Source organism: Dendrobium catenatum, unplaced genomic scaffold (assembly GCF_001605985.2).
Source record: "Dendrobium catenatum unplaced genomic scaffold, ASM160598v2 fragScaff_scaffold_1639, whole genome shotgun sequence".
Lineage (NCBI taxonomy): Eukaryota > Viridiplantae > Streptophyta > Magnoliopsida > Asparagales > Orchidaceae > Dendrobium > Dendrobium catenatum.
Window position 1 is genome coordinate 528,996 of NW_021320101.1, and position 26,774 is coordinate 555,769.

A 26,774-nucleotide genomic window follows, 5' to 3' on the forward strand; every position below is an offset into this window, starting at 1 on the left:
AGATATTTTTCATACAATCAAATTATTATTACACAATTATATGAATAACGTATTTATTATTATTATGAGAAAATATAGTTTTGTTTTGTAATTGTTGCGTCCTGGAATATTCGCGGCAGTAGAGAAATATAAAGTTTAGCGTCTTAGCATTATACGAAGATCCAGCACACAAGCAAAGGAGAGAGATGGTGTATCATTCATAAGAGGCACCAGAGCTTTTACGTGGAAATCCCTGAAAGGGGGGAAAGCCACGGGGCATGGCCCAGTTTGAATGAATCGACTAATATTTGCAGTCGATTATAAATGAGGCCCTTCTTAGGGAGAAGGCATTGGCTTGATGTTACAAATGTACGTCATATAGAGCGCATTACATGGTGGGAGTTACAATAATCAACATAGATATGTTTGTTTGGTTGGAAAGGTCATAGTCAACACGAGACAGGGGTTCAAAAAGATCATAGTTGGCAGGAGACCGGGGTCAGAAAGATCGTAGTCTGGTGATGGAGGTCAGAAGGATCATAATCGGCAGGAAACAGGGGTCCGAAAGAACGTAGTAGGCAGGAGACCGGAGTCAGAAAGACTGTTGTCTGGTGATGGAGGTCGGAATGACCATAGTCGGCATGTGACATGAGTCCAAAAGACCGTAGTAGAAGGGAGGTACTCCGGGAGAACTCTTGGCGTCAAGTGGTGGCCTGGTAGAAGTCCGAGTCTCAGGTTGTGGTCCGGTAGAATTCTGGGCCTCAAATGGTGGTCTGGTAGAAGTTCGGGACTCAGGTGGTGGTCTGGTAGAACTCCGTGCATCAAGTGGTATCCTGGTGGAGCTTGGGGCCTCAAGTGGTGGTCCGACGGAAGTCCAGGCCTCGCGTGGTGGCTTGGTGGAGCACAAGGCTTCAAGTGGTGGTTCGATGGAAGTCTGAACCTCAAGTGGTGGTCCGGCAGAAGTCTGGATCTCAGTTAGTGGTATGGTATAAGTTTGGACCTCAAGTGGTGGCCTGGTGGAGCATAGAGCTTCAAGTGGTGGTATGGCAAAAGTCCGGACCTCAAGCAGTGGTACGACAGAAGTCCGAACCTCAGGTGGTTGCCTGGTGGAGCACATAGCTTCAAGTGGTGGTCTGGCCGAAGTCCGGACCTCAAGTGTTGGTCCGGTAGAAGTTTGGACCTCAGGTAGTAATCCGACATAAGTTCGGGCCGCAGGTGGTGGCCTGGTGGAGCATAGAGCCTCAAGTGGAGGTCTGGCGGAGCAACGACGTCAGGTGGTGGTCCGGCGGAGGTGAGGGTTTCAAGTGGTGGTTAGACGGAGCAACGACATCAAGTGGTGGTCTGACAGAGGTGAGGGATTCAAGCGGTGGTCCGGCAGAGGTGAGAGCCTCAAGTGGTGGTCCGACAGAGCAACAACGTCAGGCGGTGGTCCGGCGAAGGTGAGGGCCTCAAGTGGTGGTCTGGCAGAGCAACGACGTCAAGCGGTGGTCCGGCGGAGGTGAGGGCCTCAAGTGGTGGTCCAGCATAGCAACTACGTCAGGCGGTGGTCCGAAGAATGTGAGGGCTTCAAGTGGTGGTGCGGCGTAGCAACGACGTTAGGTGGTGGTCCGGCGGAAGTCCGGCTATGGTCAAGGAGGAGCGAGGAGGCAATAGTGATCTCCGATCTCTCTCTTGCTCTCTTTCTTGGAGCATCTCTTTCAAGAGAAAGGAGGGGTCTATTTTTAGATTTCTGGAGTGACATGGCCTGTAAATAGGAGATAAATCAAGGGTAAATAGGGAGTGGTTGGATGGATGGCCGATATTGAATCCCTTGATCATGGACCCTTCGTCAGACATTTGAAGGTCTTAATGATGTCGGAATTCAGCGATCTTGGGCTCGTTGGATTTGTCTGGTCGAGCCGCTTGATTCGATTATAAGCACATCATGTTTAGAAACCGTTTGGTAACCCAAATTGTGGTTCGAACCTTCCAACAACGCTTCAGGTCCTTGATTTAGACTCATTAGGACTCAGATTGAGTCAAATTTGGTGTCGTTGGGTTCGTATTTTTTAGGCGTTCAGTTCGATTATAAGTTTGTGGAAATCGAAGTTCGGATGGTCTCAATTTTAATTTTGTAAGTTTCCAATTTGATTTTGCATCGAGATTCATGCTCGATCATGATATTTTTTTGATGACGTATCAGTAATATATTTTTTTCATCACTCTATTAAGGGAAAGACTATAACTTTTGTAATTTATTTTCCCCCTCCCTCTCTATATTTATATAAAGTTAGGGCTGAAAACGAACCAAGTCGAGCCGAGTATGTGAGTGTTCATGTTTGAGTTCATTTATTATTAGCTTGTTGAAGTTTGGTTTATGTTTGATTCGAGCTTTATTGTTTATGTTCATGTTTATTTAATTTAAATTAATGAGTGTTCATGTTTTGTTCATGTTCGATTCATTTAGTGCTTATTGAGCTTTAAACAAACAAACCTTAATAAGATATAAACGAGCTATGTAATATCAGTTTTTGCTCCAGGTTCGTCCGGACGAAGTAGGATCGTCCGGGACGATCGGTACAGGTTGTGCAGAGAAAATCATGTTTGGCTGTATGGATTTATCAAGCCTCATAACAAATAATTACATCGAGCATGTTCGTAAACATATTTAGCGAATTTTTTTAGTTAGCATCTATTATAATATTTTAATTACTCTAAATTTTATTATTTAATGATAATTATATCATTATGTTATAATATTTATATTATGTATATTTATCAATTTTATAATCAAATATTAATTGAGTTTTATCGAGCTTATTCAAGAGGCTTGAATCGAACAAAAATCGAGCTTAATGCCGAGCTTGTTCACGAGCTTTAAATGATGTTGTCCATGAACATAAATGAGCCGAACACATTAGTGTTCAAGCTTGTTTATTTAATGATCGAGTATTTAAAATATTGGTCATGTTTGTTTGTTTAGTTAATTAAACGATAACAAACAAGCTTTAATCGAATCGAGCAACGAGTAGCTCGTCAAACGTTTGGTTCGCTTGCAGCTCTATATAAAGTGAGTTATTACCTCATGATTCGATATACATATTAAATTTTTTGCTCTTCATTATGCAAAAAAAAGCTATAAATTTTTATTTTATGTAATAATATACTTTTCATAGATAAAGTAATCCTATTTATATATTTAACACATAAAATTTCTTATTTATTAAATTATGATTCTTATAACTTCCATCCCATATTCTAAATCACCAAACCCTTGAAGAGAAAAAAGATGTGAGTAGAGATGTCAAAATCGGTCAATGGTTCTGGTTCTACGGTTTTGGTTATACTTGAAATTGATTAGACCCGAATCTAGTTAACCTGAATCCAACTCATTTAATAAAAGGGGTTAAAAATGCAGACCCGAACCCTACCTACTAGCAACTCAAATAATCAGAACCTGACCCAATAATTCATTTTGATTTAATTTTTTAATTAAATTGTATCAATAGATTTTAGATTAATGAATAAAAACTAAGGCAATTGTACGAAAAAAAATAAATAAATAAACAAGTCATTTTGGTTCAAAATCAGGTTGGCGAGTCAACCCGAGCTCAACTTGTTTAATAAATGGGTTGGAATTATGAATCCGAATCTGACCAGTTTATTAAACAGGTGAATGCAAACCCCAATTTTTGGTTCAAGTTGCCGTATGAAGTTATTTTTTTAAAATCCTTAAATGTGCGGAAATCATGATAGAGTTTTTATTGGGTGACATGCATCAATGGATTTAATGGCGTGTAAAAGATCCTCGATGATCAAAAAGAGGCGCGAGATTCACGATGGAATCTCTCTGGGGTTGAGCATCGATGGAACCTATGTTCGAAGGAGAAAAGAAGTTCATTGTAACCATTATGATATGAAGTTTCCATAGAGAGTGAGAAATGTTATATTTTAAATGTTATTTAATAATTGAGTATCTTGTGAGTAAATAATAAAATTTTAATTGACCCTGGTTCCCATCCCGCACTGCACCACATCGCACCGCATCTATGTCTTGCTTTTATCCCCGTGTCTAGCCCTCTCACCCTTTTCGCATTCGCGGGTCGGGTCCGATCAACTTGAAAACCAATTGGGTCGAGTCCGTGTCTAAATTTCTAACCCATTTGCCTAATCGGGTCCAAATCGAGTTGGAACAATTGGAGGTGGATCAAATTTGGGTTTGATCCGAACCCGACCCAAAATCGATCCATCTTTACACTCCTAAGTATCATAAATAAATATTTATATATAATTTAGAAATACATTAAAACATAATTTAAGTGGGCATAAAAAAGTTTTAAAAGTTAAATAAACATCTACACGTGTATGATTCAATCTTTAATGAGAATGAACTAACACATTAACATCATTCTATTGCATTATTCAACAATGATAAAATAGGCGTTGGCCATATCTCATTCGTCATGAGGCCTAAGAGATTTTTGTGTAATATATATATTTTTTCATTTTTTGAATACCAAGTAAATGAAGTAGGAGAAGTGGTGGGAAAAAAAGGACAGAAAACGGAGCATTTGCTGCTTCCACGTCCTCTAACAGCCACTCAATGCTCCGCATAAGGTTGTCTCTCATTTTGCCCCTTTCCTCCTCCTAATTCATCGTCTCGTTTCTCTTTAGTCTCTTCTTCCGCCCTCTCCTCCTCATCCTTATCGCTTCCGGCCGGTCTACTTACTCCTCCACTTAATCCACTCTCCTCTCAGCCGTAACGTTTTTGGGGAAAAAAAGAATGTTAAAATACCGTCTTTAGGTTGAGGGACGCTTGAAGAAGGTTGAGGGTCGCTTAGGAACGGGAAATGAATGGTCTTAATGAAACAATTTCCTCGGTGGAAGAGGCGCCGGTTGTGGAGGAGTTTCAAGTCGATGACCTGCTCGACCTCAGGGGACTACCAGAACCGGAGAAGAACGAAGAGGAAGACGACGGGGACGCCAAAGGAGTTGCCTTTGTTTCTTTCGAGAAAGAGAGTCCTCCGCTCTCGGGAATTAGCCTCCCGGTAAACGCAGCTCAGTTTTACAGAGTAAAAAAAGGTCCGGTTTTTATCCACAGGTCTGTGCGATTTTAAAAAAGGTTAAATTTTTGCAGGAGGAGACCGACGCCGCAGACCTCGAGTGGCTTTCCCGTTTCGTTCACGACTGCCACTCGGAGTACCAGCCGGCGTTTGCTTCTCTGAAGGAGGAAACGGCCTGCTTTCCGACGAAGCTACCTTCTCCGGTGGACGTCTGGAGACTAAAAAAAGAGGCCCTTGTCCCGATCAAAGCCAAGCGAAGCAAGCGCCACCGTCGCACCGGCGCGTTTTGGTTTATTTTCAGCACCTTCTCTGTTTCTTCCAACACCTCCTCGCCATCTTCTTCGTCTTCCTGCTGCTCCTCCTACAAATCTCAAGAGTCCTATCAGAAGAAGCGGGGCCGTAAGCCTAATAACTCCGCGGCCAGCGGCGTTTCCGGCGATAGGCAGTGCACGCACTGTGGTGTTCAGAAGACCCCGCAGTGGCGGGCCGGGCCGCACGGTCCGAAAACTCTGTGTAATGCTTGCGGGGTCCGGTTTAAATCGGGTCGGCTGTTGCCGGAGTACCGGCCGGCGTGTAGCCCGACGTTCGTCGATAACATACACTCGAACAAGCACCGGAAAGTGATGGAGATGCGCCGGAAGAATGAGGGGCAGCTCTTCTCCGCCGCTGCCCAGCCGGTTCAGTCATGCTGACTCGGTGGTCCACACATTCAGTTTTTGCATTTAAGCTTTGGAGGATTGGATTTGTAAATATATTAAATTTCTGTGGTATGTTTGTAAACCTCATTCAGATTTGTAGAAGAGGATTGTAATTTTTGGTAGTCTTGGGGCCAGTTGAATATTTAATTGTCATATCATATTAAAAAAAATCTTCTCTGGAATTTAGTCCTTATATATATATATATATATATTTAAAATTTGAATTAAAATATTGAAAAGGAATTTTAAATTTAACGGTTTATTTAAAATATATATTTTATAGTTGCGTGTGAGAGAGGAAGAGAGGGAATTATAACTTTATAGATATATGCAAAATAATTTATCTCATTTTTTAAAGAAGAATCATAAATTTTGATACATAACGCCCATTGTTTTGAAACCATTGCATATAAGCTGTCTTTTAAAATTATTGTATTGCTATTAAAAATTTTTATGCAATTATTGTCTTGCACTATTAGTATTTGAGTTCTTTTTAATATATATTTAAATTCTAATAGGAATATCATACTTTTGAGAAACATATTATTAGGTGTGATTGAAAGGAGAAATTATTTCGAGCGGACATTAGATGATCCAAAAACTAATCAAAATGCGCCAAGTTACTCGGCACACAGCGGTACCGAGCTAAAAAGTGACGTGGTGCATTCTGGTTGGTCTCAAGACGTCGTCCGATGTCCGCACAAAATGATTTTTTGATTGAATGACGATTAAAATTGAATCAAATTTAATTTATGTAAGATCAAACTCAAAATCTTAAGTATCCTAATAATTGTACTCTCATATGAGAATATTTCATAACAATTTTTATTCTCTCAAATGAAGACGTACAAATATTATGCAACATAGGCTTCGTTTGAGACATCTTTTTTACAGTCTCTTAAAATTTTTCTTTTGGTGAATTGTAAAGTACCTTTTATAAAAAATAGTGATAAAAACCAACATATAATACAACAAAATTACATATGCAAAGTAAATAATAGCCATAATCATAGTGATGTGGAGCCTACCCAATTAATCTCTTCTATTAAATATTAGTATTAATTGATGCTCGCCATATCAACATAGATCTAACCCATTGAAGCCTTATGATGCTACTTGTTTACCTAGTAGTGGTTGGTGCTTCTCTGTTGCTTCTCCTACTCTGTTAGTCCTTGGAAGGTGAACCTTCTTTGAGCATTTTCTTGCGTGTGTTTGTATCTATATCCTATATTGATCTTCGTTTTACTGCTTCTATGACAAATATTTTATAATTTGTTTCATAAATGATACAGTAACATGCAACAACACTGTGTGTTTATTAGAAAGTAGTAAGAAAGTCGTCTCAAACGGAGCTTAAATCTAATAAAGAAAAGTTATTTCTAATACTTTTTAAGTCCGCCTCTATCTTTCTTAACATAAGTCAAATCTAATAAATCTACTCTCTCCAAATCGGGTCATCGGAAGGCCAGCATTTAATGTGATTAAACCATCTAAGGCGACTCTCTCTAATCTTACCTGACACTGGTGCTACTCAAACCTTTTCACATTCTATCTCTAAGTGTAGAGCCACTCATCCACTTGAACATCCTGATCTCTACAACACTTAGCCTAATTTTATACTTGTTGCGTCCTGGAATATTCGCGGCGGTAGAGAAATATATGGTTTAACGTCTTAGCGTTGTACGAAGATCCAGCACACAATCAGATAAGTGAGAGGGTGTAGCGTTCGCCTGATCAAGCTAATTTTGTGATGACGTATCAATACTTCTTTTTTAATGGTCAACATTTTGCATCATAAAATATTGCAAATCTCACCACCATCTTATACAGTGAAAAAATAATAATAATTTCAGATATCTCAAAAATCATTTATAAGAAAAAATAAGAAGGCATTCAGAGAAAGTTAAATATCATTAATATTTTTTTATCTTGTCATTACAATCTTACCAAATGATGGGTGAAATTGACATTTTATTTTTGTTTGAAGGTGAAGAATAGAGGATTGAGTACACTGGGCTCTCTTCCAGTTGCCTCCAACATTCTTCTACGTAAATTTTCTTGTGACATTTGCTCTCAATCACTGCAATTTTTCCTCATTTCTTTTTCACTCCACTTTCTCAAAGGATGCAATTCACTAAAAATTTATGGATAATGGTGTAATTAACTAATTTATTTTATTTATGTTTTATAAGTTAATATTTCTATATTGTAGAAAATAATTATTTATAATCATTTTATTGTTATCTTATTAAAATAAAATCTTTAAATTTATTTGAAATGTCTCTTTAAGCTCAACAGGAAATTGCTTGTACCTTTGTTTGTAAGAAAATCAAACATTAAAAGAATGCAAAGCGGTAAGAATTTATTACAGTATCTTCTTTGAATGATTCTGTTTGGTCTGAAAGAGAGGAAAAAAAAAAAAAACCTTAAAAAATTATTATCTCATGTCTTTTAATAAAATTGTGTAGAAAATTGTCAATGGAAAATATTTTTTATTTTATTTTTTAAGTACATTTATTCATTTATTAATTATATTGTGATTGAGTCACAGCTCATCTTAGTCTATTGATTTGGAGCTTTCGTTATCAACCAAAGTCTTGAGTTCTAGTCCTGCGTATGTGATGTGTATGAGTTTATCTTAATTAGCCTAAATATCCCAAAAAAAAAAACCAAAAAGATCACAATTGAGAAGCAACTTTTGAGGTCATGATTGAGACAAGGCCAGATCTCGACAAGTTATAGATGCTAGTGCAATAAGATTGGCAAGACGGCAAGTTTTGTGCGATGAGGTTTAAATCACAGGTTTAAAATTGAGGTTGAAGATTTTGTGTCCAAAGTTCTAAAACTATCCCAAATAAAACCGAAGTAGTGGATGAAAAGTTTGTGCAATGTTTATACACAAGAACTTTTACATTGACGAGGTCATTGGCATCATCGTTAGACTTATGCCAACTATTTCAAAACTACTATAAAAATACTCATTCTTTATTATTGAGTCCCAAATGAAGCCTAAGTCATACTAGCTCGTCCTCTAACTTTGATTGTACATGCTCTAATCACTTAAGTTTCATTACTTAGGAGGGAGGGATGGAGAAAGAGAGAGAGGATTACCCACTTGCTGACCAACTGCTGCTAAACAGTTCGAAAGCAGTCACTTGACAAATTTCCAAGCTGCTTTAGAAGGATTACTTGCACAGGGCAGCTTCGATGCAAGAACCAAGAGGATAATACGTTTCCTTCAACTGTAATCAAGAAAGCCATAACAAACAAGAACTTCACAAGAATGGATCAATTCTCTGCCAAAAAACAAATAATCAATACTTTACTAAAAAAGGCTTGATAATTCGAATACCAGCAAATTAAAAAGCATGAACATCCATGAAAAATGAGTAAAGCAGGCCTACCAATCTTGTTCACAGAACAACCTGGTCATGAGATTCTATACACACCCGAAAATTTACTTAAGGTCTGCTTGGGACGGCCGCATAGCTGCAACTTTTTATAAAGTTAGCTATGAAGTTATTTTGAAAAAAGAACTTAACTATTCTTGTTATAACAAACAACTTTTTACCACATAAATTTTTAAAAACCGGTGAGAATAATAATCAAGCATAATTGTGAATGTTATTTGAAAAACAAAGCTAAAAAAAACTGTCCCAAATAGATTTAGGGGTGTAAAAAAATGACCCGACTCAAAAAATCTAGATTTAGGTTGACCATTTAAAAAACAAATCAAGTTTGGGTCCAAAATTCCGACCTGATTATTAAATGGACCGGATTTGGATTGACCCACAAACTTGATTTTGATCCGTTTACATTATTTTTTTTCTTAAAATTTTTTATTTGTTGATATAATTGTCATATTTTTTATTAACTAATCTAAAATCTATTTTTAAAAATTTATAATTTTATTTTAAAATCAAAACGGGTTATCAAACTAAATTCAGGTCATTCGGGTTGTTAGCGGGTCGGGTTCGAGTATGTATTTTTTACTTGTTTATTAAATAGATCAGTTTCAAGTTGACTGGATTCAAGTCAAGTAAATTTTGGGACGGACCCAAAATTTATCCATTGATCCATTTTGACACCCCTAAATAAATCCTTAGCCTCCACTTTCTTTTAATATTTTAGAGCATGGGCTAATCGGGCTTTGCAGTTATGCAATAAAACCCTAAATTAGCCAAACCGAAGCTGCTCAACACTCCCAAAATAAAAAACAAAGAGAAGCAATATAAGGAAAGGGGAATTTATATATCAATTTTCATGTCCTATCCTCTCCAAATTGCGGTATTTATAAACATACAACATACTAGGCTTATTACTCTCACCAATTAACCTAATTTCACTATGCTACTTACAATTGGGTTCAGGTTAGAAGTACTGAAGCAATGTTCATGGACGAGGCGCATGTGTGTGCATACCTTCGTGTGTGTGTTCGCTCAAATTCACCTTGTTTACACCTCTAAGCACACAAATGATAGATTCATGCATAATAGATCATCACGAAATTCTACAGCTTAAAGCTTCCATTGTGGAATGAGAAAAATTAAAGAGAAAAAAGACGTGAACAAAACAAACAGCCATGGCCGGTTAAGGTTTCGTTTGGTTATTATGTACCATTCCTAAAAGATAGTTTTGAAACTTTTATTTGAAAGAACTGAATTGTCTAACAAAGAAGTTAATATAGAAAGCTTTTGAAAACAGTACAAAAATACAATTCTTTAAAAATTATTTTTGCAAAAGTGACACATACAAACAAAAGCAAAAAAAAAAAAAAAAAAAGCCGTTTTGAAACTTAAAAAGACAAAATTAAGCCGTCTCAAGTTTTCCTGGATCAGTAGGGTGGATGGTAAAACGAATCTCACACAAGCTACAGAACAAGGTTTCATTTCCAACACCAAAAGATACACAACTTCTAAAAAGCTTCAGCAATTTTACTAGCCTTAACATTATCCCTTCTTTCAATATAGCCATAGGGAAACCAAGCCGCTTTTCCTCTGCCCATCCATTTCCGGAAACCTGTAGGATCCCAATATCCCATTGTCACTTCAACAACAGTCCAAAATGCTGAATCATAAAACATTTTAAATGACTTGAAGTGCTGCCAGGAGAAAACCCTAAAATACCCACCGTTGCTTAGCTTGGTTGGTGGGCGAATATTGTTGGAAACCTCCCACAACCCATGCTCGATTTTCCTCGAGCTGCAACACCTCTTAAGTGGATCCCAATCAACTATGGGCCAGAAGATTTTTGGGGTGAGTGCCTCTTCTAGGTCAGCCGAGGATTAGTCATGCCGCCAAGCGCCCTTTCGGAGGTGGCAACGGGTGGATACCTCGTTCCAAAAAATAAAAAAACCCCTAAAATAAGTATAGTGTTTAACATTGCATGCGCAATTATGCAAACCACGTCTCTTGGTAGAAGAATTTAACACGTAACATTTTGCATTAGCATGCTAAATAGACAGCAGGCCATTTCTCAAAAGAAAAAAAAAAGGGCCTTTCTGATGTATTTATTACCATCAAATGTCATAAAAGCAGAATGGTTCCCTGCAGTAGAGAAGCACGGCTTGGACCATTTAAGGGTTAAAAATGGATAGTTTCCTTTTAGCTATTAGGGGTTTACCAATCGATTACGTAATGTTAATATCAACTGTTTGATTTGATGATATTGTTAAATAACAATTTCTTTAAGCATACTCCAGTTCTTTTCATCAAATCTGTTGACATCTTGATATTGGGTTATTAGATGGCCAAATAAATGACAAAATTGAAGGACATAATCACCATTTAGTTTTTTTATGAAACATTGCATTATTTAAGATAACATTCAATCAAATACGTCACTGCACTTAAAAGATAACACTATTATCTCTGTAATAATATTATCAGATGACACTCCTATCAGTATAACATTAAATCAAACAACCCTTTCAAATATATTTCTTGATTAGCTCTAACGAAAACATCCAAAACTCCATTAAGTCACCCTTCCACATGAACATGTTTAAAAAATTCCTTGCTATATGAGAACAGGTCCTTGCTGTAAAATATTACGCCAATAAATGAGTTCAGCTTTGGCAGGATCTAATTAGATCATGAATGTAATCCATCAAAAATCTGAGTTACTTATTGACCACAACTGACCAATCTAATTAGATCATGAATGTAATCCATCAAAAATCATGAATGTAATCCATCAAAAATCTGGACTGGATTCAAATTGAGGTCGTCTGAACCAATTAAAACCAATCTAAATACTGTATCTACACATACAAAATAAATATGACCCATTATATCTATATTATAAAATCTAACTAAATACAACCTACAAAATCTCTCATCCTCCTTTACAATTACCTAGCCACAACTGACCAATCCCAAACCTCCAACAGGAGGAATCCATCCACCATAACGTCCTCTCAGGCTCTCACCCCCCAATCCTTTAAAATATTAGACAACCAATGAATCTATCATAGTTTCCATCTTCGCCTCCCTTCCAATCCACCAAACCCATCGCCAAAAATCATCCATTATGGCTTTGGTCATCTGTCACCTACCACCTTACTATCATTCATCCCGAAAATAATTACAATGGTACCATTCAAACCATGCATTTTCAGATAATTCCCATTGATTTCATAGTCAGCGCCATTAACTTAATCCTTTCCATTATCATCTCAAAAAAATTGTTGATGAGTGTAACATGACGGTCCAAACCATTTGAGATTGCACCTTTCCTTTGGGTTGGAACTCAGTTCTTGAATGAGGAACCATTTTACACTGTTTTTCCACAAAGCCTAGTCGGGATTTACTCATTCCAAATATTTTCTAAGCAAAACTAGCTCGATCCCACACCAATCCCAGAACGACACATTTACAGGCATATCAGAATCAGTGTTTATAAATTGAAAGTTGTAAGTTTTGACTAGAACACTATATTTAATCGACTGGTAAAAATTCCTAGCTTAAAGGCTTAAAAAAAGAATAATAATATAACTTCAACAGAGGGAGAATTCAAGATTCCATTTTGAGGGAAAACTTTGCAGATAAATCAGGATTAAAATGGCACATAAATGACCCTCCATGAGGATATAATACCTTCCGTACTACAACATAGTCACCCACTGACAAGCTGAGTTCAACATCTGTTTCAGCCATATGTGATGTACTATGTTAGACCCGCGAGACACCATATACGCTCTCCACTACCTCCTATACCATTTTCGTTAGCTGCTACACTAGTTTGTTTTAATTCTGCAATTTCTTTTATAGTATTAACCACTTAGTAGAAAGGATGTTATTACATATAGCAAACGACTGGAAAACAGTAAACAGTTTTTCATCTTTATCAATATACAAAATCTGGAGCATATTAGCTCGGTATTTCCCTGTTCCATTGCTTGCGATTTCTTCCTCCAGGCCTCTCACAGATCGATTACAACATCAATATGTGAATCCATAATTTGTACTTTGAAAAAAATTAACAAATAAAATGCTTAAGAAATTATCTTGCGGGACAAATTTGTACAAGAGAATTGCAGAGTCGAAAGTCTAAATAGAATTACTTCTGCTATAAAGTATTCCAAGGAATCAGTGGATCCATTTGGAAAACTTGAGTTAAATAAGTCATTAGCTTGTCGAGTCGGAACTGGAGATGCTTCAATTCGTTGGTTCTCTAATACTATCTGTTATAGTGACAATGATACAATGAGTCTATAGAAAAGCTAGTCCCAAGAAATTGCAGATTGTGAGTCTCTGAAAGAATTCTGCTTAGCGGGATCAGAATGTAAAGTGTACGATCACACTATCACAAAGGGAAAAATGGTTGTAGGCCTTTACACTATACACAAGCAGGCCAATGAGAGGGCATATGAGATTATACATACGATTAACCATGGAGGATAGAGACTTTCGCCTACACACCTCGATGGTTAATAATATGTATAACCCAAGAGTCACGAGATTTCCTCCATTCAATACATTAGCTTGAATGGGGTTTATTTGACGTGGGGATCGGTTTCCCACGGGCGCAAGCCCCTGTAGTTAATTACATCTTAGACATCGGCCTAAGAAAACTCTTGATTAAAGATGCTATATTATCCTCTCAGATGAGTTTGGGCATAGGGCTGGATGGCGTCGGACGTTCTCCAAGCGAGAGAGAGGTTTCGGCTTTTCTTGCTTGTGCGAACAGAGAAGAGACGTAGAGGGGGTGCTCAGGTGCTTGGCATGTGTTGAGTTTTCCAACTTCCTCTTTGTATCACTGCGGGCTTTTGTGTCGGGTGATCGTTGAGTTACCTTTTCCTCCTCTCCCCACCATTGCAAACGTGTGCGTAGGGTGGTGGTTGGGTTCTCTTTTGACTATTGCCTTTGCTTCTTCGGTTCGATTGGATAGGTGTTTGGATCCTTTCTCCATTTGTGTCCCACCATCTTTGTATGGTTGTATGATTATGGAATGATTGTTGCATTGCATGATTATTTGGTTGTTTTATGATAATTAGATGTTTGTTAAGTCTCTTGACTTGTTGTTTGGTTGCATCTCTTTAGAGTTAGGGAGGTCAACGTCAGCACGTGTAGTTCACTTGTTATTCGCCGCACCTATTGGGGTTCCGTTTGTTGACCCCGATTTTAGCATGCTTTCCCTCGAGCGCTCTTGATCGACTTAATGGAGCCTCGTCGAGCCCACTTTGGGTTTGAATCAACTTGATTTGAGTCAAATTAGACTTGTCGAAATTTAATTAAGCTCGATCGAGCCTTTGACCTTCGTCGAGCCTAATTTGAGTCAAACAAATGTCGATTTGGATTCAATTTCATCAAATTAATGTGGTCGAGCCGAATTGAACCTGAATCAACTTGAATTGAATCAAATGGAGTTTGATCTAGACTTGAATGTGATCTAAATCAGCCCTATTAATGTTAAGATATGTCCCATTAGCTTTCTAATGAGTTTAAATCAGTTTCTAAATTAAGATATTTGATCTAACGACTAGAATCGAGCATGCAGTTGACCTGAGCGCTTCGCTGGATATCCGCGATCTTCAACGACGTAGCAGTGAACATGCCTTATTCGAGCATTTTGAAAGCTGAAGCGAGACGATGTGAATAAGCGGGCTTCCTCTTTCGGCAGGGGCATTCATTTTACTCCAACGAAGGCTCCCAGGCGAGGAGAATTCTATTCGGACCTCTCGACTCTAGCTTTGGGATTTGGCACTCTCCAGACTTTTGAACTCCCTCTCCCGCCCTCTCTCTCGTTTTCTCTGGGTTCGCCAGGCACCCGAGCACCCCCCTCTCTCCATCTCCTCTGTTCGAACAAGCAAGAGGAGCTGAAGCCTCTCTCTTTCACGTGGAGAACGTTCGACGCCATCCAGCCCTAGCCGACGACCCCTTCTCATTTGGCAACGAAATTTCTTCTTCTTCTTTTTCACTTTCTCCTTCTTACTTCTCTTCTTTTTCTTCTTCTTCTTTCCTTCACCTCCATTCCCTTTTTTTTTCTTCATGGTATAAGAAGCTATATCATTAATGTTTGTTTCTTCAAGTGGTTGATTCATGTGTAAATGAATACGATATCCTTTGAAGGTATGATGTTCCCTTGCTTGGAATGTGGAGGTTGGCTCATGATATTTGCATAATCTTCATTTTGGATGTCTTGTTCCTTATTATTATTATTATTTGTTTTATATATGATTAGATAATTGTGGCGGAATGTGTATGTGCTCTATAGCAAGATTTGTATTGTTGGAATCATATGATTTATGTACGAAATGTGTAGAAACTTATATTTCTCTGTCATATATATATATATATATATATATTAAAGAAGTATATATATGAAGAAAAAATAAAAATGATGAGAGGAAATAGCTATTCAAATACATATATGCATACCTACGCATATATATTTGGCATTGGGATTTTACATAGATGAGACTAAAAAATTGATCTCCTTAAAGCATTTAATCAAACACTTTACATGCATCTTTTTTTTAAGTAAAGAATGATCATGGATTCCCATAGTTTTCACAACCTATGCATAAAACTTTGAATCTCATAACATGAATCATAGACAAATATAAATATCATATAACAATTATGTCTTCCTAAACAATCTATATCAACACATAAAGTTTACACATGAATCGTCTACTTTGTTTACACATGAATCAACCACTTGAAAAAACAAACATTATTGATATAGCTTTTTATACCATGAAGAAAAAAAAAGGGAATGGAGGTGAAGGAAAGAAGAAGAAGAAAAAGAAGAGAAGTAAGATGGAGAAAGTGAAAAAGAAGAAGAAGAAATTACATTGCCAAAGGAGAAGGGGTCGTCGGCTAGGGCTGGATGGCGTCGGACGTTCTCCACACGAGAGAGAGGCTTCGACTTCTCTTGCTTGTGCGAACAGAGAAGAGACGGAGAGAGGGGGGTGCCTGGCAAACCCAGAGAAAACGAGAGAGAGGGCGAGAGAGGGAGTTCGCAAGTCTGGAGCATGCCAAATCCCCAAGCTGGAGTCGAGAGGTCCGACTAGAATTCTCCTCGCCTGGGAGCCTTCGCTAGAGTAAAATGAATGGCCCTGTCGAACGAGGAAGCCCGCCTATTTGCATCGTCTCGCTTCAACTTTCAAAATGCCCGAATAAGGCATGTTGACTGATCCAGATCTCTGCTACGCCACTGAAGATCGCGGATATCCCGCGAAGGCTCAGGTCAACTGCATGCTCGATTCTAGTTGTTAGATCAAATATCTTGATTTAGAAACTGATTTAAACTCATTTGAAAGCTAATGAGATAGATCCTAACATTAATAGGGCTAATTTGGATCACATTCAAGCCTAGAACAAACTCTATTTGATTCGATTCAAGTCAATTTGGGTTCAATCCGGCTCGACCACATTAATTTGATGAAATTGAATCCAAATCGACATTGGTTCGACTCAAATTGGGCTCGACGAAGGTCAAAGGCTCGATCGAGCTTAATTAAATTTCGACAAGTCTAATTTGACTCAAATCAGATTGATTCGAACCCAAATTGGGCTCGACGAGGCTCCATTAAGTCGATCAAGAGCGCTCGAGAGAAAGCAAGCTAAAATCAGGGTCAACACAGATATATGCATTTTCTAAAAAAATCAATTCAATAAGGCAATGGGCTCATAATTTAACCAAAAATGCAGTTATTTTAGCAAATTCAAATTCAATTTACTAAGCAATGGGATCCTAACATTATCAAAGAAAAAAAAATTACCAAATTACCTCTCAATTCAATTGGTCAAGAATTTGCAAAACTCCTTGGTGGAATGTTCTCTCTGATTCAATCTTTATTATGAAGGTGAATAACAATGGTAAATTTTATCTTCCTTTTTTCCAGATCATACCATTGCGATAAGCCGCTGCAAAGACAATCTTTGTTGTTGCGCTTCAACAGCAGCTTCCTTGCCAAGGATTGACATGTATGATTTCAACTCTTGAAGCTTGAATTCAACGGCTTCAAGCTTTAAGCTACTATCAACATTGCCAGGGGCTTCCCTAACTTTCTGCTGCCGTCTAGAGTCTTCAATAGTCTGAGAATATTCAAACATATTTGACAACTCAAAATTCATGACATTGGATTACACCATAACTGGGCGTGCAAAAATAAGATGACCCGTATAACACCAATATTCCATGAAGGGCACATCAAATACACCATAGGAAAATTCCACATTTCCAAACAAAGCAGAATTTATCACACCAGGCAAGGATTGTCAGCCACTTTAACTCTTATTTAATAATAACAATATATCTACAAAAAAATTGGATATTAATACAACCATATCAGCATATACAAATACATCCATCTACACTTGATAACTAGTACAACAACATTTTTTAGAAAAAATTTATATAGGCACAAATGAGATCACAAACGATATAAACCAGAGTCCAACCTAGATATCAGTTACTGGCATCCAACAAATCTATGCTAACATTAGTGCCTTTCAAATTCAAGAGGGACCCAAAAAAATTTAATCATGTAGACCAAGCAAGTAATAACTAATTGATACATCATCAAAAAATTATCTTGATCGGGCACGAATCTCAATGTAAAATTGAGTTGGAAACTTCTAAAATTAATTCAGAGACCATCTCAATTCCAATTTCAGCAAACTTATAGTCAAACTGAGCGTCTCGGAAATACGAACCCAACGACACCAAGTTCGACCCAATCCGAGCCCAAATGAGTCCAAATCATAGACCCGAAGCGCTGTTGGAAGGTTCAAACCCCAATTTGAGTTACCAAAAGAACTCCAATTTTGACGAGCTTATACTCGAATCGAACGGCTCGACACCGCCGGAGTTTCATTGCACCACCGCCTTAAGGCGTTCAGACCCGACGTCCTGTTGAAGACTCGACGTCCTGCTTAAGGCCCGACGTTCAGACCCGACCTCCTGTTGAAGACCCGACGTTCTGCTCAATGCCCGACGTCCTGCTGAAGGCCCGACGTTCTGCTCAAGGCCATATTATCAACACCCGAACTTCCAAGTGACACCGGGTCTAACACCTGACTCCAATCGAGCAGTTACTAGTTGTAATCTGATCGCCCTTTGAGGTGATTCAGTCCTTTGTAACCGACTAAAATTCTAGTGGAATTATTTTTCAACTGGGCTAGGCCCCGTGGTTTTTTCCCTTTCTAAGGGTTTTCCACGTAAAAAATCTTGCTTTCTCTGTGTGTGAGCTAGTTATCCGTACAACGTTAAGACGCAGAATTAAATCTCTATCGCCGCGTATTTTCTAGCCCGCAACACTAATAATACCTGAGCTTCAGCTTCTTGACGCATTTTATCATAGCGTTGGGCAAGATGTCGAGTATTCTCTAATGTAGCCCATTATCAATTGCCCTTAAAGGCTCAGACACCTGAATAACATTATATTAACAACACATGAATCAAAGTCATACAAAAAATATTACCAGCGAAGAACAAAGAAACGGAAAGAGGAAAAAAAGAAAGTGGCACTTCTCTAACAAACTCAATATTCCTTCCACGAAAACATTCACATTATAGAAATCAGCAGGCTCTGCAACCTGAAGAGTAGTACTCTATGTAATATCATATACAATATTTCTAGAGAAATTTTACCAAGGACGAGAAAGAAAGAAAAAGGGAAAAAAAAAAAAGATGAAGAAAATAATCATATGAATATTTGTGAGAAGTTATACAAAATAAGCTCCAACAAGAATAACAAAGACCACTTGTCAAAAGATATTTGGGAGCTTTAGCTTAAATACCATAAAACATGCACCTACTATAGAAGTTTCAAATAATGCATACAACAACTGAAGTGCTTCATATATGCATCAATGTAGTTTAACTATAGCCTCATTGATGCTAGACACTTAAGGATTAGAGTTTCTTAAAACAATAAAAATAATATAATGCCTATAGATCATGCAAAGGAATTTAAGAGTCACATATCTAAATCACTAAATGCAAAAAAAATTAGTTTCATTAGGTGCAAACTAAAAAAATATGAAAATTAAAATTCAAGCTACAATAAATTGATCGAATTAATCGAAGAAAATCAACAAGCAAATTTATTTTAATGACAACAATTAGAATCTCAATTGTATCATATTTGAACAGAATAAAAAACATTAACAAGCCAATCAAGATAAATGGAAGAAATCAATTCAAGAAATCATTCAAGAAATTCAAATCTCACGTCAATACAACCAGCATTAGGTAAACGTACTTTTACTGTACTTGAAGAAATCATACATCTAACTTGCACACTCAAGATTGATAAGTGGAAAAAAAAAATTATTTAATCAAAACTTGCTCTCAATAATATGGCTCAAATTCTCTATATATAAACTTTTAACTGTTTTGCTATTAGCTAGGATTGGCATAAGATCAGCCAATTTAATTCCTACTAAACGATAAGTTCAATTTTTTATCTTTTCAAAAACTATGGTAATGGGAATTAAATTATCTGCATAAGCTATTCTTTTCATGAACAAAAGCCCGGAAATATATAGCAAGTTAACTATCTCTGAATAATAGTAAAATACCCAACAACCAGCCCGTTGAAGCAGCAATAACACCAGCATGTAACGAAAAAGCTACACTAATACCGATTGGGTGGTGCAATAGTACCCGTAGGAGAAGGAAACCAACAATAAACAGAACCAGAAACACAACTCACCTTGATTTGTTGGTTGGGAGCTTAAGCTACCAATTAAGAGGTCTTGGGTTTGAGTCTTGCGTATGCGATATATGTGTGAGTCTGCCTTAATTGACCTAAATGTCCCAAAAAAAATAAATAAATAAAAACAAATGAATAGCATACACATAAAAGCACTGGACCCAAAAAAAAAAAAAAAACTAAGCTGCAACAAGAACTCAACATACCCGATCTTCTCAAATGCAGTCATACAATATCTATAGCATAACACATGAATTGAAATATAAGTTGTGAACTTTGAACATGAGATTATGCTTGAACCAAACTAATAGATCCTATATTAAACTATATAAACTAGCTTATTGTTAGGAAAAAATCACTACATATTCCAAGCTATAAGATAGAATAAACCAACTAATGAAGTCAAATATATCATTGCTTGGTATAATATTTCCAATGAGAATAAACCAAAAAATTTCCATTTTATTCTTCATTAACAAATTCCCTAAAATATTGACATAACTTAGCTCTCCTATAAGATACATTTTTTCAAATTTTCTACTATTATACTAAGAACCAAAAACAAAATTACTCAATCTAATCATTTATCATAAGAATAATATCAATCGATAATTCATCAAGAGTTGCAACTTTAAAAAAAAAATCAAGAGTTGCAACTTCAGACTGTTCAATTTTGTTTTCAAACACCAATATTAATTCTATTCAAGAATAATATTAATTTTGTTTTCAGGTTTATGAACATCATCTATTATAGGTGATGCACACTCATATTCAACATCTACTACGTCCTCCAAAGAATATTCATGAACACTAATCTCTTCAATGAGATCAAATTCAACCATATATGATTCCAAGTCAATAATCTCCCAAACGAAAGATTATAATATGCTCTAACATTTAAATATCTAGATAAAACTTCTATAATATTTTTAATGAATTGTAGCTTAGTTCATTTTGAAACTCTCGTATAAGACTTTCAATGAAACAAATAGTGTTAACAAAAAGGACCTAGAGACAAATCATATAGGGCTATAAGACTTGGAAAACTCACATATTATTTTATTTATAGCTCTTAACTTGATTATGCAACTAATCAATATATTACTCTTATGTTTATGTCTCATGCTAAGCATGTTAATTTTATTTCAATTGTAACTCAAAAAAATAACCGAGCACATCCTAGAAATTTTGTTTTAGCAACTTCAACTTTTTTAGAATCAAGCAAATAATAACACTCAAAGAAGACCTCTAAATTATTGATTCACTCTAAAGAATTCCCCAAGGCGCTATACCTCCTATTAAATGTAGGAATGCAATTTTGAACCTCATGTTAGTTACATTGTATTTGTCTGAAATAACAAATACCTTATTCCATTTAAATTGTAACATTTATTTATTTGATCAAACCAATTTAAATATTCTATTTTTAGTTGACATGAAATTGCAACTATAAGCTCTGATATTAATTTAATATAGTATGTCTTAGGGTCAAGATTCCTCAGGCAACAAGGTCATGGCATATATGTAATATATAATTCGGGAAGTAATTCACATGCACTAATTAAAGCAATAACTCATCTTATTTTAATATGAACTAAGAATATAAGAAATTCATGCCAAAAAATAAATTACTGAACACAAAAATAAAAAAAAAACATAGGAACAAAATGATAGCATAATAAAATAATTCAAATTGAATTTACACAATAGAAAATTTGGATTTTATAATATTTGATTAAAACCAAGAACACATGTTATAAGAAAAGAGGCTAACGAAACATTCACAAAATTAAGAAATGTCCAAGCCTTACATCGATAGAAGGAGATATTCCTCTTGAAAGTTATTAGTTAATCTTGCATCACACTCCAAGAATTAAAAAACCAACAAGCAATAAATATTGTGTAAGGAAATAATGCATTAATTGTAATCATTTGGTTAGTATCCTAATTTATAAATATTCTCTTTAATTATTTGATATGCATTTAGTTGACTTAGCTTGAATTATGGTAGGATTATTATAACCTGCCTTAATCGAATCATTTAACATTTTATATATTCCAATGACTCAATGGAAAAAGTGATGAGCTAATATTCAAATGCCTTGCTCAATGCACCAATGCCTAGCTCTCAAGGGGTCCTACCCACCTACCTTGCGAGATCCTGTTAAGCAACAACATATTCGACTGGATATAAGCACTATGCAGGAATAATGTACAGATTGGACTAAACGCTTGAAAGAACAAGTTAAAGAAAATGATATGGAAATTAAGGTTTACCATCGAACATAATGCCCCAAGGATGGCACCAATTTCAAGGGATTCTTGGAGTTATGTTTAGCATTATTTAAACCACCTATTTCATTTTAAGCAGCCCAATGTATTAATAAATAGTTCTTTTCTATATTTGTATTTAGTTTTAGACTAATTGGTTCGATAAATGAACCAACCAATTCAGTTTATCTAGAAAAAGTCTATAAATAGTTCTAAATTCCACTATAATTATTTTTTATCGAATGAAATTTCAGTTTTCTTCTTGCCCTCTCTTGTCTTGTTGGAGTTTACACCTACTCAAAAAGTGTTCTTCTGTTCTTGAGCCATCAAGAGCACATCAAATTAGTGGTTTTGTTGATATTTGAGTTCAGGATATGGCAACCAATAGACCTAGATGCGTTCTCAATGTGGTAGACATCAAAAGACTTATATAAACCCTAAGGATTCCCTTAATGTAGTAGAAGAGACAAAAGAGTTCAGAATGATGTGAAATGATAGAAAGATATAGTGGATGGGACTTATAGCTTGATAATGTGAATTCAAGTAAGCTTAGTCATCTTCTCAATGTGGTAGAGAAGATATCAAAAGTGAGAATTACAACTTGATCATGTGTGCTCAAGAAGGCCCAACAAGCTTATCAATAAGGTGGAGAAAACAACAACCTGGACTTACATCCTGTCCGAGTCAGAAATGCAATCAATTCACCTAGTCACATGTGAAAGAGAAGATGGACACATTTTAATCTGACTAAATGAAGAAAATGCCTATGTGCGTGCTGAGCCTATGGCAAGGCTGTATATCATGGGATGTAAATCCCAGACTATAAGTAGAGTTACAAAGAGGGCCTAACATGCTGGGATTTAGCAAAGGCTAGAGGCTAATAAGATATGCGTCTAAGTCACAAGTCTATGTCCAGTGTGATGAGCTCATTATGGTCAGTCACCGCCACCACTAGAATCACATACTAGGTGAATTCTATGTTTCAAGTGGGACCCAACCTAGGGGCTAGAGTGTGAAAGCCTAGAATTCTACTCATATCTATAGATATTAACCCACGTAGTGTGAAGATATCAAAGAGTCATCAATGTAAGATAGTGAAAGCAATGGAAATCATGCATCAAAGAGTATGGTCCACAATTATTATGTTTCTATTAATCGCTATCATAGGGTCTTTCTATAAAAGAAATGGCATCATCAAATTTGAGTTATGATAAGAAAGTATGTAAATGCAAATCAAAGAGATCTCAACTTCATCCATAACTAAGTAAACATGTGATAATAGAGAAAATGACCAAAATAGTCCCTCAACTCTTTGTGAGGGACTAAAATGGTCCCCAACTCTTTTGAAGGACCAATTTGGTCCATCAACTCCTTAAAAATAGACATTTTTTGTCCTAAAATCAAATTTTAGGGTTAACGATATTCAATTATGGGGTATTTTCGTCATTTTTTAATTAAATTATTTATTAAATATAATTTTCATTTAATAGTTTAATTTATTAAATATTTATTTAATAAAAAAATAGTAATAATTCTAGTTTATGATGATCCTAAATTAAAATTAGCTTTGTTGCATTTTGTGAGGAAGGATTCGGTACTCTGTATTTAAGAGTTATTGCAGATTGGTCTTGGAAACTTGTATAAACTTTGTATTGTTTTTTTTTTCCTTTTAGGGATACTAAATAAATCTCCAAAGTAGAAAATAACTCTTAAATACCTCAGTTAAGTATCTGTTCACCATAATAGCTTGCTTAAGAAAAACAAGTAAAGGAATACAAAAATGAAACTGCAATTCCATCACAAGTGCCAATTTTCTTGTTATTGCTTCCTTCTGCGGCTTGGCTTATGTGGCAGACTGATTCAATCTCTCAGACATGGCGACTTGAATTCAATTTTGTAACAAGTACCTGGAGTATGATACTTCCTGCACTCCTTGCTTTCTTCTGTATATGAGTCAATCAAAACTTCAATAGTGCTAGTAAATAAACAAATTCAATGAATGTGAATATTCCAACAACATCTTGATCTTAAATAAGCTTCATCATAAATGGAAAATGCACTGGCATATATGTTATATCCGAAGTACGAAGCAGCGGTGGAGTAATGAGCCTAGATTGCCACAGGGCCAGCCATATATGAATTGGTTGGCACGAGGATCAAATCTAAAAGCTCCAAAATGATCGTCCAGCTGAACATAGCGCCCAACAACCAAAATAACATTGGGTACCCGAAAGGACAACCCAAGAGAAAGAGAGATATGCAGTTGGCTACACACATCGTTGTCCAAGCACAAATCGAAGCCACGAGAAGAGCAGATCAGCACAGAAAATCCCAGGAAGATCAGCCGAAAATAAGAGGGGAATTTATCTTGGAGATTGACATAGTTCTTCCATTTCCAGCTAAATAACATTTTTAATGGTAGCTTGAATGAAGGCAGGGCGTCTATTGTTTCTTTCCCTCCAGATATAATAAATGGCACAGCAAAGGGAAAGAAAACATATATTCTTCTCATTGGCATTAAACAGTGGCATGCTATCCAAAAATTCAAAAACTTGATGAAGGTTCGGCCTAAGCAGGAAAGAGTCCAAACACGGCAAGAGAGCAGTAATCACCATATAAGAATAATCACATTCCAAAAATAGGTGCCTATGATTTTCAGAAACCTCTAGACATAAAGAGCGAGAAGGTTGAATGAGATGGGGAGACCCAGATATTTGAGAGTGGATTCTAATTGAGAAATGCCAAGAATAACAAAGAAATCAATGGCACTAGGAGAATTATTAGATAAAATGGTGGAGCATTTGTTTGGGTTAACATGAAGGCCTGAGGCTGCCGAGAAGAGGTCAAGGGAATGTTTCGAGATAGCAGGACTGTAATTGGAGGCATAATAAAAAACTAGTATGTCATCCGCATATAGGAGGTGGTTAATACACACCCTATTGAAATTTAAACCTTTGAACATAACATAAGAAGAAGGTGAGTGTAGGCTATAAGAGAGACCATTCATAATAATATTGAACATAAGAGGAGAGAGGGGGCAACCATGCTGGAGATCATAAGAGGATTTTAAAAAACCCTCAAGAGATCCATTCAAGCAAACTGAGAAGTAAACATCTGAGATACATCTTTTCACCCATTTGATAAACTTCTCTGGAAAGCCTTTTTTGCTTCATCCTATTAATGTTGAACTTAGCACATAACAAGTTTATTGAGGATTTGAATTCCTTAATTACCTCATATGCAAGTAAGATGTGATCAGTATAACATTTATTGTGAATGAAACCATCTTGGCTGCATGAATGATGGTAGACAATATCATCTTAAGTATGTTAGTAAGTAACTTAGCCATAATGTTATAAAAAAGATTATATAAGGAAATCAGCCTGAAATCAGCAATAATGGAGGCATGTGAACATTTGGGAATAAGAGTAATGGCTGTAGATTTTACCTCTTTAGGAAGATGACTTGTGGAAAAGAAATTTTTAACTATATTGTAAACCTACAATCCTATAATATACCAAGACAGTTTATAGAACTCGTAGGTGAACCCGTCAGAACTTGGGGCCGAGGAGGATTGGCCAACAAAAACCACATCTTTAATCTCTTCATTAGTGAAAGGGGCAACTAATGAAATTTCAAGGTGCTAGGGAACCAATTCCCCAACTGGGACGTTATAGGAATAAGCATTTAGAGGTTTTTGGGAAGTTAAACAAACTTTCAAAATGTATAGCCGCAACAATACCAGGCTGAGAGGACAAATGGCAAAGAGATGTAGAGATTGGCCGTAAAATAAATTAGTGATTCAATGTAGGGGCTGTTTGATTGGCTTGGCCGTAAAATAAAGCAATGGAAAATAAATTAGTGTAAAATAAATATAATGTAAACTATATATTTTGAAATATTTTAGTTGTTGTAAAGTAAAAGCAAGAAAATTATTTTTTTTCTATTTTATTGGGTGCATACAAAGTAAAGTAAAATCAACCCATTGACCCCAACAGAAGACACATCTTGAGGCTCCGATTCCTGCATGAGGTGGTCAGGCTATCTTGTAGCTTTAAGTTCTCACACGAAGTGGCTAAATCAACCAAAAGTGGAAAGGCATACCTCAAAGCAATTTAGCACGAATTTGCTCATCCCACTTACCGCAATCGAGCAATCAAGCATGACCTCTTGTTTGATCCCAAATTCCATCTTTGACTGCTCCGACACCACAGGAGAATGATCTGTATAGGTTACCAGTGCTCCCCCCTATGTTGTTGTCCAACCCAACACCACCTTTGTACCGTTCGACTCCCGCACACATGAGAGAACCTGCCTTAGCTTGTACTATCCGGCTTCTGCACACGCGAGTGAACCTAACTACGTTGGCTCCATGCACAAATGGCTCCCTTTCCTCACTCGCTCGTGTCACACGAGCGAACCCGCCTCTGGCTGCTCCACACGTAACTGCTCATGTCCCGTCTCCGCCCGTCTCATGCGAACGAGACACTAAGCCACACATCCTGCAGCTCTTCCCACACGTGAATCTGTGTCGGTCGACCTCCGTTCATCGATATTCTTGTATTCCTGTAGCTAATAGGTCTTGGATTCGAAACTTAAATATGTGATTTGACA

The 26,774-nt window shown here is 36.6% G+C and overlaps 1 protein-coding gene and 1 pseudogene across 1 annotated transcript; one reads left to right on the forward strand and one right to left on the reverse strand.

Annotated features, from left to right (window-relative positions):
• The first annotated feature begins 4,489 nt into the window (after nucleotides 1-4,489).
• On the forward strand, nucleotides 4,490-5,889 carry LOC110110579 (GATA transcription factor 7-like). Its single transcript, XM_020842127.2, has 2 exons — nucleotides 4,490-5,006; nucleotides 5,096-5,889. The coding sequence occupies exons 1-2, from the start codon at nucleotides 4,809-4,811 to the stop codon at nucleotides 5,711-5,713; spliced, it is 816 nt and encodes a 271-aa protein (XP_020697786.1). The 5' UTR covers nucleotides 4,490-4,808; the 3' UTR covers nucleotides 5,714-5,889.
• A 4,684-nt stretch (nucleotides 5,890-10,573) lies between these two features.
• On the reverse strand, nucleotides 10,574-26,351 carry LOC110110657 (annotated as a pseudogene).
• Between the last annotated feature and the right edge of the window lie 423 nt (nucleotides 26,352-26,774).

Coding starts and splice junctions, on each gene's coding strand:
- LOC110110579 (XM_020842127.2), top strand. CDS start 4,809: ATGAATGGTCTTAATGAAACAATTTCCTCGGTGGAAGAGGCGCCGGTT. Junction 5,007..5,095: donor TCTCGGGAATTAGCCTCCCG/GTAAACGCAGCT, acceptor AAATTTTTGCAG/GAGGAGACCGACGCCGCAGA.